Source organism: Bombina bombina, chromosome 5, assembly GCF_027579735.1.
Source record: "Bombina bombina isolate aBomBom1 chromosome 5, aBomBom1.pri, whole genome shotgun sequence".
Lineage (NCBI taxonomy): Eukaryota > Metazoa > Chordata > Amphibia > Anura > Bombinatoridae > Bombina > Bombina bombina.
This window is the reverse complement of record NC_069503.1, coordinates 538,151,012-538,170,614: the sequence shown is the minus strand read 5'-3', so window position 1 is coordinate 538,170,614 and position 19,603 is coordinate 538,151,012. Positions and strand designations below refer to the sequence as shown.

General features: G+C 39.6%; 1 protein-coding gene across 2 annotated transcripts in view; it reads left to right on the top strand.

Annotated features, from left to right (window-relative positions):
* STX17 (syntaxin 17) overlaps positions 1 to 15,723 on the top strand; it is a 166,495-nt gene extending 150,772 nt beyond the window's left edge. Inside the window, exons 7-8 of one of the 2 annotated variants that reach the window (XM_053714476.1) lie at positions 441 to 527; positions 14,425 to 15,723. In XM_053714476.1, the coding sequence (XP_053570451.1) occupies positions 441 to 527; positions 14,425 to 14,664 (327 nt within the window). In that variant the 3' untranslated portion in view covers positions 14,665 to 15,723. The remainder of the gene's footprint in view (positions 1 to 440; positions 528 to 14,424) is intronic. The other variant, XM_053714477.1, reaches the window with a different exon arrangement.
* The last annotated feature ends 3,880 nt before the right edge of the window (positions 15,724 to 19,603 follow it).

Below are 19,603 nucleotides of genomic sequence, written 5' to 3'. Positions count from 1 at the left end.
TTTTGAGTTAATGTCCCTTTAAATGTCTTAATTCCAGTCATGTTGCTGTTCTCCCCATGTTATGGAGATATATATTGTATGCCAGCTCTATAGCCTCATATTCTTATTATTTACCATCGTTCCCATGCTTCTTTGGCTGAAATGTATTATTAAATAAATATAGCATGAACCTGCATGAAATGTCTGGTCAGCTGCGTGTCGAAATGGCAATGCTGGGAGAGGTTAATAGTTAAATATTTAACTTTAAAAAAAAAAAAAAATTCTCCTTCCAGCACTGTTTATCAGGTGCTATTAGTGAGCTGCCATTAAAAGCTGTGTGGCTACACGGTGCTGCAGATGAAAGCTGCTGCAGGGCCCCTGATTACAAGAATTAAATAGTGTGTATTGGCTTTCTGCTGCTTCTCAGCAGGAAATCTCACTCATAATTCCTTTGCATCTAGACTCAGCAGGAGAAGATTGACAGCATTGAAGACCATGTCAACACTGCTGCTGTGAATGTTGAAGAGGGAACCAAAAACCTGGGGAAGGTAGGGATCTGCTCCTGCTGTTGAATCAATGGTACTCTGCCTACCAGCAATCTTCTGTATTAACCCAATTGATCTGCCGTCTTTAATGCTGAGGGAACCAGCAATTAAGGAAATAAGAAAGAAATGACACATGGGTAGGGAGGAGGAGGTAGTGAAGAAGGAATCAATCTCTGCTGTGATATGCTATCGCATCCATTCTATAAATACTAACTAGTAGGCAACTTGCACTTGCAATGCATTTATTAGGATCTTCTTGGTCGTTTTTTATTTTGAAAATTAATATTTATTGTAAATATTTTTGCCCTCCATAGCTAATCTGTGGTAAGCGTAAAATAATTTCCATTCTTATCCAGTTAAAGGGACAGCGCACTGTAAAATTAATTTCCCCTTAATGTGTTTCCAGTGACTTGTTATACTAAAGAGTTTAAAAGTCTTCATGTAGGTTTATTTTGGTATATGAAATTGCTGTTTTTGCTAAATGAAACCACAACCTAATAAAAATTGACTGTAGGGAGAGCAGACCTCCTTATCTTCTGTCTAATTATATACAAAGTCCTCCTTACCTTATTTCTTACTGTTTTACTCAAAAAACAATACTTAGAGAAACAAGCATTTTAGCATTTCTCTGTCACATGCATACAGCTTGTTTACATATTTTTTTTATAACCATTTCCTTCTTAATACAGGGAGAGTCCACAGCTCCATTCATTACTTGTGGTAAATACAGAACCTGGCCACCAGGAGCGGGCAAAGACACCCCAGCCAAAGGCTTAAATACCTCCCCCACTTCCCTCATCCCCCAGTCATTCTTTGCCTTTCGTCACAGGAGGATGGCAGAGAAGTGTCGGAAGATTTGGAGTAGTTTCTTATGGAGGGTAGTACTCTTCGAGATGGGACTGGAGTTTTAAGTAGTCTTGTCAGCCTCTCAGGGAGAGCATTATTATTATTGTACTTTATTTATGAAGCGCCAACATATTCCGCAGCGCTGATACAATTCCTTTAAAGGGACAGTAAACCTTAAAAATAATGTTATATAATTCTGCACATAGTGCAGAATTATATAACATTATATTAGCGCAATCTTTATAAAACATAATTTCCCCTTTGAATTTTTTAAAAAAACTGCTGTTTTACAGACCTGCTCTCTGTGATCTTCTGAGCGGGTCTGTTTTTTTCAAACAGCGCATCGGGCCAGCTGTATAGTCACAGCCCGGCCCGACCGCGCCATAACACTAAGTGCAGCTCGCTCCTGCTCTGTCAGAATTATATAACATTATTTTTAAGGTTTACTGACACTTTAAATAAAACAATGGTATAAAACTTGTAAGAAACAGGACAAAATTTACATACAGGAGAAATTGAGGGCCCTATTCCTGTGGGAACTTACAATCTAGTATGGTAGGAGGTTGGTAAACAGGAGGTGAGGATTGCAAGATTGAGAAAGATGTTAATGCAGAGTTAGATGAGGGAAATGTTAGGTAAGTGAAATTAATTTATTATTGAGTTGGGTGGGAGGCTTTCCTGAACAGAAAAGTCTTCAGGGAGCATTTAAATGAATGAGCATTGACAAATGTTAGAGTCTGGAGATGCAGGGAGAGTCTTTCTGCGAACTCATCCAGATTCATATTAACAGCTCCTTAAGCAATCAGCGTTTAAGAGTTTCGCTGCCTTCTTTCTTCACTCAAGTTCATGTCAGAAGCGCTGCTCCAATCTGTCAAACTTGAAGGACTGTGTCACTGTTCCACGGCATAGATTCCGGTAAGATTGTTTCAATTTTTACACGTATTGCAAATGTTAGAAGACAGGGTCACAGTGTGGCTCCTTTTATCTTTATGGAATCAAGGGTTAATATCTCCTGAGGGGGTTTATGAACAGTTGGGTTTAATCATATATGCTTTATTTGATTTTATGCTGCTTTATGTGTGAGATGTTTATGGGCTCATAGGCTGAGATGGAACATACAGGTTTCACTTTCACTTTGAAGGGTGCGCAGCTTAAAAGCTTGACGTGCTTTTTCCCATAGCAGGGACGGTCCTGCCTGGTGTAACATGTGACCGGAATGGTCGAGGCTTCCTTTTCCTTTCTCTTGACCAAGTTATGGTGAGCAGTTTTATCTCTGTTCTGTCTGGGTCATAGGAGGGGGTGTGTGCCCCAGCCATTGGGGGTATAAAGGTGCTGTTTTTTTATTTAAAATAAAGTAATGCCTGTTTATATTGTGAGGGAGCCCTGGAATATCGCCCTCTCAATTATATATGCCTTGATAAGGGGAGTATATCAAATAAGGTTGACATGTTTGATACCACTGAGCCGCCCACCTCTGAGAAATCCTCGTCCAGTGAGGTGCACACCCTACATGCATCTTTTTATACACATGCAGTTTCCCATTGCACTGCTAATCCTCCATTTGGAGGAGGCCTTTTTTCACCAGACGTTATTGCGCAGTTTCATACAGCGGTGTCTGCGGCCATTAGTGCTTTCCGTCGCACTGCTAAGCTCAAGCGAAAGGTTAAATCTTGCACTCCTGCCCTGGTGGCATCATGTAATTTGTCGGATATATCTGATCAGTTATCCGAGGATAATGTTCTCTCTGAAGCTTCAAAGTATGAACTTTCAGGGTTGGAGTCTGATGCCTACAATCCTCCACCTGTGGAGGATCCAGTTGTTAGATTTAGGACAGAACGTTTACGCTTTCTACTAAAGGAGGTTTTGACTACATTAGAGGTTCCAAAGGCCGAGCTGCCAGATGAACCTCTGGGTCCTACATTTGATGGCAATCATTAAGGACAAGTGGGGCAGGATTAGATTCCTCTCCCCCGTTACCCCCGGGTTACTAATTCTTCTATCTGTGCTGTTATTACACAGATTAATTAGCCTATGGCTAAGACTTCAGGGTTTCTGTTCAGGCCCGTAAGGTGCTCTGACAGATATAACTTACAAGTCTAGTCTCTTTCCCTTTTCTTTACAGAAAGTAGTTTGTTTGACTATCTCCACTGTTTCAGGGGCCAAGGGTGCCTTCATACCGTAAGATAAGAACAAATCTAAGGGACAAAGTTTGTATTTTCTTTCCTTTTAGTTCTGATAAAAGCCCAGCGTCAGAGGCCTCCGCTAAGCCAGAGCAAACCAAGAGTTCTTGGAAGCCGGCTCAGTCCTAGGATAGATCCATGCAGAGCAAGGAGCCCACCAAAACTAAGTCCGCATGAAGAGGCGGCCCTCAGTCCTATTTTGATCTTGTAGGGGGCAGTCTGTCTCTCTTTCAGAGACTTGGTTCAGGGACGTTCAGGATCCTTGGGTCCTGGAGGTCATAGCTCAGGGTTACAAGATAAGTTTAAAATCTCATCCACCCAGGGGCAGATTCATCCTCAACACCTGTCTTCAAGACTAGGAAAGAGGGAAGCCTTTCTGGAGTGCGTAAGGGATCTGTTCTCCTTAGGAGTCATTCTCCCAGTGCCTATCGCAGAGAGAGGTTTGAGATTACTATTCAAACTTTTTCGTGGTCCCAAAGAAGGGGGAACTTTCCGTCCAGTTCTAGCCTAAAGTGCTTAAACACATTTCTAAGTGTCCCCTCATCAAGATGGAGACAATACTGTCCATCCTTTCCTTTATTCAGGAAGGGGAGTTTATGACCACTATAGAGCTGAAGAAGGCATTCCTTCACCTTCCAATCCACAGGAAACACTTCCAGTTACTCAGGTTTGCGTTTCTGGACCAGCACTTCCAGTTCATTGCACTTCCGCTTGGTCCAGCTACTGCTCCAATAATTTTTACGAAGGTTCTGGGGGTTCTTCTAGCAGTTGGCAGAACCCAGTGTAGTAGTAGTTCCCTACTTGGATGATATTCTGGTACAAGCACCATCGTTTCTTGTGTGGCGGAAGTCCTTTCGGAATCTCTCCTCTGTTTTTTTTTTTTTATTCCACGGAGGGAAGATAAATAGAGAAAGGAGTTCTCTTTTTCCATGCATTGGGTGGAATTCCTGGGCATCATAATAGATGCCATAGACATGGGAATATTTCTAACAGACCAGAGAAGTTGCAAGCTAGCTTCAACATGTCTTGCCCTCTAGACCTTCCTTAAGACCATCTGTGGCTTAGTGTATGGAGGTGATTGGTCTCATAGTGTCCAGCATGGACATCGTTCTCTTTGACAGGTTCCACCTTAGGCTGTTGTGACTGTGCATGCTGAGGCAGTGGAACAGAGATCATTTGGATCTTTGTCATCAGATTTCTCTGGACAACCGGTCGAGGAAATCGCTCTCTTGGTGGCTCTGTCCAGATCACCTGTCCTGAGGAACATCCTTTTTAAGACCATCCTGGGTGACTGTGATGACGGACTCAAGTCTGTCAGGATGGGGAGCTGTTTGGGATGCCAAGAAGGCGCAGGGCCTGTGGACGCAGGAGGAGAACTCCCTCCCGTTCAACATTCTAGACCTACGGGCAATATTCAATGCTCTGAAGGCTTGGCCCCTACTGAGTTCGTCCCAATTTATTTGAATTCCAATCAGACAATATAATCTAGGTGACTTACTTCAACCATCAGAGGGGAACGAGAAGCTCCCTAGCAATGAGGAAAGTATCTCAGATTCTGGAGTGGGTGGAGACTAACAACTGTTCGCCGTCAGCGATCCAAATTTCGGGTGTGGACATCTGGGAAGCGGACTTTCTCAACAGACAATCCTTTTATCCAGGGGAATGGTCTCTCCATGCCGAAATGTTTGCAGAGATATGCAACAGAGGGGGGAATGCTGGAGTTAGATCTCATGGCGTCCCGTCTCGATACCAATCTACCCAGATATGGGTCGAGGTCCAGGGATTCTCAGGCGGAGCTAATAGATGTATAAGCGGTGCCTTGGAGGCTCAACCTAATTTCTCTTTTCCTGCTATTACGACTACTTCCTTGAATGGTGGCTCGAATCATACAGGAGCAGGCATCAGTGATACTGATTGCTCCATCGTGGCCGCGAAGGATATGGTTCGCGGATCTAGTGAGGATGTCATCATCTCCTTTCTTGGAGGTTACCTTGTCGCAGGGGTCTGCTGGAACAAGGCCCCTTTTCTTCATCAAAATCTAGATTCTCTAAGGCTGACTGTGTGGAGATTGAACGCTTAGTCTTAGCCAAGAGAGGGTTTTCTGAGAGTGTTATTGATACTCTCATTCAAGCTTGAAAGCTGGTTACTCGTCGCATCTTTCATAAGGTGTGAAGAGCGTGGTTTGTCCTGGCACAAAGTTAAGGTTGCCAGAATTCTTTCTTTTCTCCAGGAGGGACTGGAGATGGGCCTCTTAGCTAGTTCCTTGAAGGGACAGATTTGATCCCTATCTGTTTTACTGCACTAGAGGCTCGCTGAGCTTCTGGATGTACAGTCTTTTGTAAAGGTTCTGTCTAAGATCAGGCCGGTGTTTAGATCCTAATGCTCCTTCTTGGAGTTTAAATCTTGTTCTTAAAGTTTTGCAACAGGCTCCATTGGAGCCTATGCATGAGGTTGACATTAAGTTGTGGTCTTGGAAGGTTCTTTTTCTACTAGCTATTGCTTCTACGCGTAGAGTCTCTGAGATTGCTGCCTTGCAATGCGACCCTCCTTATCTGGTGTTCCATGCTGATAAGGCTTTTCTATGATCTAAGTTAGGATTTCTTCCTCAGGTTGTGTTAGATCGCAACATCAATCAAGAAATTGTGGTTCCTTCCTTATGTCCTAATCATTCTTCATCGAAGGAACGTTTACTGCATAATCTGGATGTAGTTCGTGCCTTGAAGTTCGATCTTCAGGCTATGAAGGAATTTAGACAAAATTCTTCTCTGTTTTTTATCTATTCTGGGAAGCGTAGGGGTTATAGGGCCTCTTCGACCGCCTTATCTTTTTAGCTGAGGAGTATCATCCGCTTAGCATATGATACAGCGGGATTTAAGCCTCCTCAGAGGATTACGACTCATTCTACGAGAGCAGTGGCTTCCTCTTGGGCCTTACATACTTTTGCCAGATTTTTCAAGTTTGATGGTTTTGCTTCTGCTGAAGCAGCCTCCGGGAGAAAGGTTTTGCAGGCTGTGGTGCCCTCAGAATAGGGGCCGCCTCTCTTTTTTTACCCTCCCGTTAGCATTCAGTGTACTCTGTAGCTTTGGTATTGTTTTTCACAAGTAATGAATGCAGCTGTGGACTCTCCCTGTATTAAGAAGGAAAACATAAATTATGACTTACCAGATAATTTCCTTTTCTTTCTATACAGGGAGAGTCCACAGCTCCCGTCCGTGTTCTCCGATGGGCGGCCCTAAATTTATTTTGTTTTCTTCTAGCACCCTGATATTTCTCCTACTGTTTCCTTGTTCCCTCAGCAGAATGACTGGGGGATGAAGGAAGTGGGGGAGGTATTTAAGCCTTTCGCTGGGGTGTCTTTGCCTCCTCCTGGTGGCCAGGTTCTGTATTTCCCACAAGTAATGAATGCAGCTGTGGACTCTCCCTGTATCGAAGGAAAGGAAATTATCTGATAAGTCATAATTTGTTTTTCAGTATAGGTGGGGATACAATAGGCAAAATCAGCTATTTCAAATTACAAAATAAAGGAAAAGGAGCTATGTTTTAACTAATTCATACATTCCCTAAGGTAAAATTGATTATTGTGAAGACATTAAAGTACACTGTCCCTTTGGGCTCAGTATAATCATGTTGCAACATACCGGTCTATAAGCCAAAATGGCCAATTAAAAACAAGCAACATACCAAAAGTTAATATAAGAAACATATAATATATACTAGGCTTGGGGGAAAATAGTCTTTATCTTCTCCCTATTGCTTGTACATACTATGTGTACTCTATTGTAGCTTAAAGAACATTCAACACTAAATACATTTTATAAGTATGGTACTGGGATTATTCCCCTCTTCCCTCTAGTCATGGACAACGCCATGTTGAATTCTAGCTTTCACTGCATTCCAGTGCTGATGTGTTTGCACATGTGCAACAACTGTACTTCAGATACCTCCAATGTAACCCTTAATTAGAGGGAGGTGCATGAAATATAGTTTGTGTTTAATGTCCCTTTAAGTTATCACATTATGGGGTAGATTAATCTATCTTTTGATAATTGTCTACATGTTAACGGCTGCAGATGAGCCATTTTTGATGTTGATGCAATCACATTCAGCCATTTTCGTTATTTAGCCGGCAGCACTTTTTTCAGTATCGATTTTGTGAAATATGGCCCTATATTTAACATGTGTCAGTCCTGTTAGGCTAATTACAATCCTAATTCTCAATACTTATCAATATTACAGGGCTGCTTTTCACTTATCAAATTCCATAGCTAAAAAGCCAGGTAACATATTTTAAGTTACTAATAAGTACCCCAAAAAGTTTTAGAGAGGAACATTAGCTTTGCTCATGGTCAAAAAACACTGACATTACCCCTGCAATACTGAATTACATTAGACAACAGCATCAGCAAACAGATGCAGACACTACTACCTGTTCAACCAAAAATAATAAGCACTTTTACACTAATAAATATTAGCCAAATCAATAACCCAACAAATGCACATGCCACCATACCAATAATGCTCCTGCTCACATATCTCAATATTTCTGTGGTTTTAGAGCACAACAGGTTAAAGGGACACTGAACCCAAATTTCTTTCCTAAGATATGGTGAGTCCACAACGTCATCAATTACTGTTGGGAATATCAGGAGCAGGCAAAGAGCACCACAGCAAAGCTGTTAAGTATCACTTCCCTTCCCACAAACCCCAGTCATTCTCTTTGCCTTGATAATGGAGGAGGTGAAGTTTTTGGTGTCTGAAGAAAATTTAATTTCTTTCGCTACAAGCAAGATGTTTGGGTCTAGCCGTACTCCACGTTAATCTCTTCAGTAGGGTAGTGGTGGCTTTAAAGCAGTTAGGAACTTGTGAGGTGGGCCTTGCTGCGTTTTCCTAACATGTTGCTGCCTTAGTATAAAAAACTAGAGTAGGTTTACTCTGTTATTTCTTTTTCCACAGGTCTCTGTAAGTAGTGGCTTCCTTTCACACTGTGTGAGCTGTCCTCCTGCCAGACAGCTAGATGTGCAGTTAAGTGCCTTTTGTCTTCTGGGGCTTGGATGCTGGCACTGATGGGGTTAAAAGCTCTCTGCACCTATTGTGGGACACAAAATCCTTAATGGAGGATATTTTAATGGGAGTGGGCAGGAACTACAAGTGTATGTGATTTTGGAGACTTAGGGGTTCACCTCCTTCACCGCTAGGAAGGAGTTAACCCTCTTTTGTCGGTTAAAAATTAATTTTCACTCAGCTCACTTATATTTTCAAATATGATCACCTATATCGATCAAGTTTCATTAGGGTACCCTAATTCTTTATTATGCAATGGTGGAGACTGTTAGAGCGCAATTTCACTTAGAGACGCCATTCCTGGAGTAGGCCGGTGTTCAGTCTCTTCCACTTTTTAAGTTCAAGCGGAGCTGTGCAATTATTAATTTTTTTTTTTTTCTGCCATGCATGAACGTCTGCATTGTTGTTATAATAATGGGCTCTGGGTATTAAGATTAAATTACTCGGCAGAATGAATCGCAATGTTAGTAATATGCGCGCTTCATTCCCATGCCGTTTTCATGTCCCCGTCTCCTTCTCTGAGAAGCGGAGTGGCACCATTTTAGGCTCTTGCTGAGTCTGGAGATGTAGCCCTGCATGGTTCTCCAGGTGAGAACGGAGAGGCGTTCTTGTTCTGCATGTATCTGATCTAGATCTGTCATCAGGTGTTCAGAAACGCAGCTTGTTTTTTCCTTTAATAGAAAAGACTATACTTGAAGTATGGGGCATGTTACTAACGTTTTAATGGTAAAGACATTCTTTCTAAATTTCTTAAATGTGTATGTGCCATACATTTATTGAAAAGCCTAGTGAGCTAATAGAGTGAATAATTAATAAATCCTCAAATTAAGCTTTTAGCATCCAGACAAATCCCGTCTGGGATGTGTCAAGTTCCTTTTTTTATAAACATAAATAAGTGATTGGGACATATGTTCTTGGAACAGGGGTCTGTTCCTATGTATGAGGATCATTGGCTCTTGAGGACCAAATTGTTTTTACTTAACATTTCTGTCCCTCATATTTGGAATAAATCTTTTACAGAAAATGTGTAAACTATTTATTTTGTCTATACAATTCTGTGCTGCACAAAACTATTGAATGTACAGATAGGTTGTGACCTCTGAGCCTCATATCTTCCAGGATGATGCTGTTCAGGCAATGCCACAGCTATCTCCTTAAACATCCCAAGCTTCTATGGTGTCACATGCAGTGCCCTGCGGTTCCTCTAAATCTCATGGAGGAATGTATTGCCTGCAGATTTAAGATAAGGTATCCTCTGTGGTATCTGCAGCTTTTTCTGCTTTTTCTTTTCCTACAAGGAAATCGCAGGAGGACATTTAAAGATTCAGATGGTAAGGTTTCTGTTCCACATTCTGCTACACTAGTTGCTCTCTCTGCTAAGTCTGGTGAGGAGGATTCAGCAGTAGCTTCTGAGGGTGAGACCTCAGATTCGGACAGTATAATTCCTTCATCTGATGCTGAAGTAGTAACCTTCAGATTTAAGCTCTAATACCTTTGTGTATTGTTAAAGGAGGTTTTGGCTACTTTGGACGACTCCGATACGCCTGTCGTTGTCAACCCTAAGGAATCTAGTAACCTTAATAAATACTATGATGTTGCTTCCACTATGGGAATGTTTACTGTTCCAGATCGTGCAGATTTTTTCACAGGAATGGGAGAAGTCAGGGACTTTTCCCCCACTGTCTTTAAAAGGATGTTTCCTGTCGCTGTCTCCATTAAATGTCATGACCCTTGGTGCCTAAAGTAGAAGGGACATTTCTACTCTGGCTAAGAGAACTCAGATCCCTATAGAGGATATCTGCTCTTTTTAGGGTCAATGGACAAGCTCCAGCTTGTCCATTGGCCCTAAAAAGAGCAGATATCCTCTATAGGGATCTGAGTTCTCTTAGCCAGAGTAGAAATGCCCCTTCTACTTTAGGCACCAAGGGTCATGACATTGGTACTTATTTGGTATTGTCACTGTGTCGAGTGTGGCATCCTTTGTGTGTGATGCCTTCTACTTTAGGCACCAAGGGTCATGACATTGGTGCTTATTTGGTATTGTCACTGTGTCGAGTGTGGCATCCTTTGTGTGTGATGCCTTGTCTGATTCATTTTGGTAGAAACTCCTTGGAGCAGATCCAGGATAGAATTACGTCTCTTAATAGCCAATTCTTTTATTTCTGATACTACCATACAAGTTATTATGCCAAGATATCTGGCTTCGCTGTGCTAGCCCCGTAGGGCGTTGTGGCTAATTTATTGGTCAGTCCAAGTTTCTGGCATTTCCTTACAAGGGTAATAGAATTTAAACCTTTCCTCCTGGAGGTATGTTCCACCTCTCTAGTTTATCTGTGGACCAGATAAAAGAGAGGCATTTTTTAATTGTGTTTGTGACCTTTCTTCCCTGGGAGTGATAGTTCCAGTTCCTGTAAGGGAATAGGGTCTAGGTTTCTATTTAATCCTGTTTGTGATTCCCGAAAAGGTGGGGAATTTTCGTCCTATGCTAGACCTAATGTGTCTCAACAAGTTTTCTTAGGGTACCGTCCTTCTAAATGGAACCATTGGTTCTTTTTTTTTCCTTTGGTCCAAGAGGGTCAGTTCATGATAACCATAGACCTGATGGACGTGTATCTTCTAGTTCCTGAGATTTGCCTTTCTGGAAAACTCTTTTAATTGTGGCTCTTTCCATTGGCCTTGCCACGGCTACCAGAATTTTTTTCTAAGGTTCTGGGGGCTCTCTTGACAGTGATCAGGTTTAAGGGAATTGCTGTGCCGCCCGTCCTGGTCGACATTTTGGTTCAGGCGCAAATATTTGCAACCGGCAAGCTCTTATACAGGATCTTGTTGTCTTTTCTACGTTTCCACAGATGGGAAGTGGATCTGGAAAAGAGTTCCCTTGTTCCAGCTACACCGGTAGTTTTCTTAGGGACCATAATAGATTCCCTATCTATGAAAATATTTCTGACGGAGGTCAGAAAATCCAAAATTCTTTTCTCTTGCCTCACTCTGCAGTCTACTGTTCGGCCATCAGTGGCTCAATGTATGCAGGTAATTAGTCTGATGGTCACTTCCATGGACATCATTCCCTTTGCTCGATTCCATTTAGAGCTCTGCAGTTATGCATGCTCAGACAATGGAATGGGGACCCTTCAGATCTGTCTCAGTGGATAGATCTAGATCAGTCAACAAGAGATTCTCTTCCGTGGTGGATTTCTCAGCAGCATCTGTCTCAGGGCACGTGCTTCCGGAGACCTTCCTGGGTGATTGTGACTACGGACGCCAGCCTGCTTGGCTGGGGAGCAGTTTGGGACTCGTTAAAGGTGCAAGGACTGTGGTCTTGGGAGGAGTCTGCTCTTCCCATAAACATCTTGGAGTTGAGAGCGATTTACAATGCTCTGATGGCGTGGCCTCAGTTGTCCTTAGCCCAGACAATATCACCTCAGTGGCTTACATCAACCACCAGGCAGAAACTCAGAGTTCCTTAGCCATGAAGGAGGTGGCTTGCATTGTTCAGTGGGCGGAAGCTCACAATTGCTGTCTATCTGCCATCCACATTCCAGGAGTGGACAACTAGGAGGCGGATTTTCTGAGCAGACAGACTTTTTTCGTTACGGGGAGTGGGCTCTCCAGGTTAACCCTCAAATGGGGTGTACCAGAGTTGGATCTGCTGGCGTTTCGGCAGAATGCCAAGCTTCCAAGGTACGGTTCAAGATCAAGAGACCCGCAGGCCGCCCTGATAGATGCTCTGGTGGTCCCTTGGGATTAAAGGTTAGCATAGTTTAGAAGCCAGGCCCATTTTTGGTGAACAACCTGGGTTGTTCTTGCTGATTGATGGATACATTCACCCACCAATAAACAAGTGCTGTCCAGGGCCTGAACCAAAAATTGTCTGGCTTGTTAGCTTAGATGCCTTCTTTTTAAAATAATGATAGCAAGAGAACAAAGGAAAATTAATAATAGGAGTAAATTAGAAAGTTGCTTAAAATTGCATGCTCTATCTGAATCATGAAAGAAACAATTTGGGTTCAGTATCCCTTTAATTTCACACTTGTCACTTAGCATCACTACACACAATTAAACGACTCACTATTAAAAGGGTGCAATCAATTAAAGGGACATAGAACAGGTTGAGATTTGTGAATACCCTAAAAAGGCTAATTAATTAATTTAAAAATAGTTTGCATAAAAAATTGTTTAAAAATTCCTGGCAACTTGGCAAGTATTTTAAAATAATTTTCAAAAATAAGCAAAATGAATTTATATAGAGCAGCCAACTCCACTTACCCTCATCAGTGTTTAGACACAGACATTGTATTTCAACTGAGTTCACAGCTTCTAGGCATGCTCCAGTAGATGATCCCTATGCACTTTTGTATTCTACCAAAGCAACAATAGATATAAATACAGCAATAGAAGGAAATGTGTCGGGGGAGTTAGAGCTTTACAATTCAGAATCTAAATAGAAAGGGTTAATGGCGAGGCACTGCAGTATACATTTGCAGGTAAAGTAATTAAAGTACATATTTTATTTTGTCTCTATCCCAACTTGTTTTATGTCCCTTTAAGGCCCTTTAATCTGTGATGTAATAGCTAAACCCTCAATATCTCCTTTTTGTTCATCCCTGATCCTGGCCATTTGAATTTTAAATTGGGAGACTAACAAGGCAAATAACAATTTTTTTTAAAGTTCTGATGAGTTAATGATTTCATTCTTTAATGTTGAAGTGATTGTAAACTTTAACCTTTTTCTTTACAATATTAGTAATCATAAAGTAAAAGATGGGTACTTGAATTCATGAAAAGCTTTGTAAACGCTTACTTTTATTAATAATTAACATTTCATGTCTTGATATATTCCGCCATTCCTCTGCCCGTAACAGATACTCTAGTTCTTACTTCAGTGACGATTCAGGCTGTGCCCAATTGTATTGCGCCCATTGTGGCGTCCAGCAAGGAAATAATTATAATGCCTCCTGGCTTTGGACGCCATAGGGGAGCGCAATACGATTGGCTACAGCCTGAATCGTCACTGAAGTAAGAACTAGAGTATCCGTTACGCGCGGAGCAACGGCGGAATATATAAAGAAAATAAGCATTTACAAAGCTTTTCATGAATTAAAGTCCCCATCTTTTACTTTATGATTACTAAACTTTAAAAAGGTTAAAGTTTACTATCACTTTAATAAGAACAGAGGCTTTTTGTGATTACTAGAAAAAAACACTAACAATATTGGCCGACCTTTAGAAATAGTTATCTGCCACAAACAATCTTTACTGTATATATACCAATATGATCTAATCCTGCTGTGCCAATCCATTTGATAAAGGTACCAGTTAGGTGCCGAAACCTCATTGGACATTTTTATATATATATTTATCCATATAAACATATTTGTCAGATATTGACAGCACTTTTGCTTCACATTATGCTAGAAAGAAAAAAAAAAACAATTTATAAATAAATAAAATGTTATGATCCAACCACAACAAAAATATATTATAACAGATTGGATCAATCTCCCATTAACTGCTTTTGTTACACAATATTTTTAAGTTGCTTTCCCAACTAAATTAATTTTGTAGATGAAAAATGAAGTTCATTATTATTGAAATGACAGTATCCATAAGCTACATAATCATACAAATAAACAGCCATACTTCCTTATTGCTAAAATACTATGGTGAAGTATATTAAGCTACAATTAATTTTACAGATCGTAATAGCACAGTTGGATAATTTAAGACATTACCGTCAGTAATGAAGTTTACAATATTTACATTACAAAAGATAATCTTTAATGTATGTTTCTTAATGTATTTTTTTTTAACAGGCTGTACAGTACAAGCTGTCCGTGCTTCCTGTAGCAGGTGCTCTAATTGGTGGAGTTGTAGGGGGTCCAATTGGCCTCCTAGCAGGATTCAAAGTTGCTGGAATTGCAGCTGCACTTGGAGGTGGGGTATTGGGCTTCACAGGTGGAAAACTTATACAAAGGAAAAAAGAAACAATTATTAAAACAGAACAGTCTTCATCTACAGAGAGTCAGGATCAAGAACTCAAAAAAGTCAACTGATGGTACTGATCAATTGTAACAAGATTTGGAGGATTCTTTAAAAAAAAACAACAACAACAAACAAACAGGACTTATCTCTACAAAATGGGACGTACCTAAAAACACTTGCATTGTTATGGATCTGTGAAAATTGTACTTTATAAGGGGTTTTTTTTTGGGGGGTGCCAGGGAAATAAGGCATCCGCCATATAAATATTAATTACTTTACCAAATATTTAAATTTAAAGAACTATTTGTGTAATTTTAATGAGGATTGTACAATGTACATTTAGTATAGACGTGTTTGTTAAATTCATATGTATTTCATTTTTCCTGAATTATGGTATTCTGGCCTTTATTACGTTATCTGCCTTCTATGATTTTTATCAGTTGTGTCATACTAGTCATATAGCTTTGTCTGCCTTTATATATATATATATATATATATATATATATATATATATATATATATATATATATATATATATATATAAACATTTTTGAGATTGTACACTTATGTATGCGTCCACCATCATTCAGTCAAATGGTGGAAAGATACATGGGTGTTCTGTGTCCTTGGCTTATACGCGTTGGCGACTGCTAGTGATCTATTAGATTTACCGCCCTGTGCCTGTGTAATGGATAGGTATACAGAAGCATGGATTCCTCAAAAAATGTTAGGGATTGGGGAAAGGACATAATAGATATTACTTTTTTAACATATATTTTACATTTTTCACATTTTTGCTTTATCTCTTTTAAAGTGACATTGCTCTGATTAAAAAAAAAAAGTCTTGTCTCAAACTGTAAAAAGCTGTTGCTCATTAAATAAATATTGTTTAAGTGACAACATTTTACACAGCACTATACAAAGAAGGTACATTACAATGATAAGGGTGCAATATGATAAAAACTTACGAGACATTATGTAAGACTATATGATGTGCATTACTACATTTACATTGACAAACAAAAGGAAAGGGGCGCCCTGCCCTTGAGCACAATCAGTTGTAGATGGACTTTTATACAAAGTGTGTCCTGTGGCTCTTTTTTATGTTATTAAATTTTCTACAAAACAAATCTGCACCAATGTCTTCATCTCTTCTGATTTCAATGTACAAAACCAAAAAAGCTTCATCTATTGTTACACAGTCTTGTTAAAATATTTTGTGGCATTCAGGAGGGATTGTGAGATTTTAGAGAGGAATTGAGGTCTTTTGTTTTCAGAGAGGGTGTTTCTGGGTCATTTTACAGGCTTTATATGTTGTTGTTTTTTGATCTAGGGGTTCAGTCAGGTTTTAAATGGATCTAATATTTTACTGATGTTGAAATTTAAAAGCCACAATCTTTGTGTCTTGTCTAGTGTTTCATATCATCTACTGTTTTAAAATGAATTAAACAATATACATAAGCCAAAAGGTGGTTCCTACTAGCTGAGGCTGAGAGGTGACACCAGCCTAGAACCAGAATCTGTATTTAGGATAAGCAGGCAAATATATTCTGAGGAGAATCCAAAGGAATAAACAGAGTTTAGATCCAATGGAAGAGGCAACAGAAAACAAAAACAAACAACAATGGTTCAGGATCATCGATAAGTGGGTGCTTCTGGGTCGGTTGTGGGATCTCCCAAGAGGTCAATAATAGAATATCATGAGTATAGAGTATACAGGAACAACCAAACTCTCTAGAGAACAGAGCAATATAATGGCATAGCCTGCAGCAATGTGAGTCTCTATATAGCAAGCACAAATCAGGGATTTGTTGCAGAAAGCAAAATTAATTAGTTTAAAGTAGTATGTTTAGTGGCACTTGTGTAGATGTATACGTCAACGCCACTGTAGTCCAGGCCAGAAATTATAGGAATATTATTTTATTTACCTTTGTACTTTAGCACTGATTACTCTGACTTTCATTGTTTAGAAAGGCACTTTCTTTTTACCAAATCTCATTGGCTAATGGGAAGGATTATTTATATATTATATATATATATATATATATATATATATATATTATTATATCTCATCCTCACTAGGATACAAAAAGGCTGATCCTGAGATTCAGCGTTACGTTTGTTGGACTGTAGCTATTTCTTACCTACATATTATCTTACTTAACCCCTTCACTACCGGGACTTTCAGAGAAAACTTGCCAAAATACCTGATAATTTTTAGCATTTTTGCTATCATTCCATTTAAACAGAACTAGAGCCTTGGTTATTTTATTTACCTGTCAAAACTATATATATATATATATATTATTTTTTTTTTAAGTAGACAACCTAAGGTATTGATCTAGGCCCATTTTGGTATATGCCACCATTTCGCCGCAAAATGCAATCAAATCAAATCAAATAAAAATGTAAAAAATAATTTTTTTTACAAACTTCAATGAAATTATTTACATATTGCTTGTGCAATCATGGCACAAATGGTTTTAAAAGCTTTTCGTGGATCCCCTTTGTTCAAAAATAGCAGAAATATATGGCTTTTCCATTGCTTTTTGGTAATTAGAAGGCCACTAATTGCAGCTGCGCAACACACTTCTATTATTTCTGGCAGTGAAGGGGTTAATTTAGGTAGATTTTCGGGTTAATTTTAGATTTAGTGTAGAGATTTACCCTCCCACCTGACACTTCACACCCCCTGATCCCTCCCAAACAGCTCTCTTCCCTCCCCACCCGACACTGGTCACCCCCAGACTGACAATATAAAAAATAAGGCTTTTTTTTCTGCAGGGTAGGATCCAACCTCCCTTATCCCTCCCAAACAGCTCTCTAACTCCCCCCCAACTACATTTGCCATCTTAGGTCCTAGCAGCTGTCTGCCAGTACCTATAAAACATTTTCTTTCATGTAATTGGCAAGAGTCCATGAGCTAGTGACGTATGGGATATACATTCCTACCAGGAGGGGCAAAGTTTCCCAAACCTCAAAATGCCTATAAATACACCCCCCACCACACCCACAATTCAGTTTTACAAACTTTGCCACCTATGGAGGTGGTGAAGTAAGTTTGTGCTAGATTTCTACGTTGATATGCGCTTTGCAGCAGGCTGAAGTCCGGTTTTCCTCTCGGAGTGCAGTGAATGACAGAGGGATGTGAAGGGAGTATTGCCTATTAAATGCTATGGTCATCCTATCGGGGATCTATTTCATAGGTTCTCTGTTATCGGTCGTAGACATCTCTTCTCCTACCTCCCTTTTCAGATCGACGATATACTCTTTTATACCATTACCTCTACTGATTCTCGTTTCAGTACTGGTTTGGCTATCTACTATATGTAGATGAGTGTCTTTTGGTAATTATGTCTTATTTTATTTATGACACTCTCAGCTATGGTTTGGCACTTTATATGTAAAGTTCTAAATATATGTTTTATACTTATATTTGCCATGATTCAGGTTAATCAGTATATTTCCTTCATTCAGACTGTCAGTTTCATTTTTTGGGAAATGCATATGAATAAATTTTTTTCTTACCTGAAAATTTTTAAATTTCTAAATTGCGAGCTGTTAGGCTCGCGGGTGCAAAAAATGCTAGAATTTATTGCGTCATTTTTGGCGCAAAAATTACGTTTGTTGATGTTTATGACGTAATTTCCGGCGTCGTAGTTGACGCTGAGAGTTTTCACGTAGTTGCATCATCTATGACGCTCATGTTTGTTGCAGGCGTTTTTGGCGCCAAAAAAATTGTCAATTGTGGGCGTCATACTTGGCGCCAGTTTTTTTGACATTATTTAAGTCTCAGTTTCTTTTTGCTTCTGGTTCCTAGAGGCTTGTTCTATTTGCATTTTTTCCCATTCCTGAAACTGTCATTTAAGGAATTTGATAATTTTGCTTTATATGTTGTTTTTTTCTATTACATATTGCAAGATGTCGCAATCTGACCCTGTATCAGAATCTACTTCTGGAAAGCTGCTGCTGATGTCGGTTCTACCAAAGCTAAGTGCATTTGTTGTAAACTTGTGGTAACTGTTCCTCCGGCTGTAGTTTGTGTTAGTTGTCATGATAAACTTTCAAAAGCTGATAATATTTCCATTAGTAGTAGTCCATTACCTGTTGTTGTTCCTTCAACATCTAATGTTCAAGATATTCCTGTTAATGTAAGATAATTTGTTTCTAATTCTATTCAGAAGGCTCTGTCTGTTATACCACCTTCTAATAAACGTAAAAGGTCTTTTAAAACTTCTCATAAATCAGATGAATTTTTAAATGACCGCCAACATTCTGATTTATCTATCTCTGATGAGGATCTATCTGGTTCAGAAGATTCTGCCTCAGATATTGACACTGACAAATCTTCATATTTATTTAAGATGGAGTTTATTCATTCTTTACTAAAAGAGGTGTTGATTGCATTAGATATGGAGGAGTCTAGTCCTCTTGATATTAAAACCAGTAAACGTTTAAATTCAGTTTTTAAACCTCATGTAGTTATTCCAGAGGTTTTTCCAGTTCCTAATGCTATTTCAGATGTAATTTCTAGGGAATGGAATAGTTTGGGTACTTCATTTACTCCTTCTTTAAGGTTTAAGAGACTGTACCCTTTGCCGGCTGATAGATTGGAGTTTTGGGAAAAAATCCCCAAAGTTGATGGGGCTATCTCTACTCTTGCTAAACGTACTACTATTCCTACGGCAGATAGTACTTTTTTTAAAGATCCTTTAGATAGGAAGCTTAAATCTTTTCTAAGGAAGGCTTATTTATGTTCAGGTAATCTTCTTAGGCCTGCTATTTCTTTGGCTGATGTTGCTGCAGCTTCAACTTTTTGGTTGGAGGCTTTAGCGCTACAAGTGCCAGATCATAATGTGTATAGCATTGTTAAGCTTCTTCAACATGCTAATAATTTCATTTGTGATGCCATTTTTTATGTCATTAGAATTGATGTCAGGTATATGTCTTTAGCTATTTTAGCTAGAAGAGCTTTATGGCTTAAATCTTGGAATGCTGATATGACTTCTA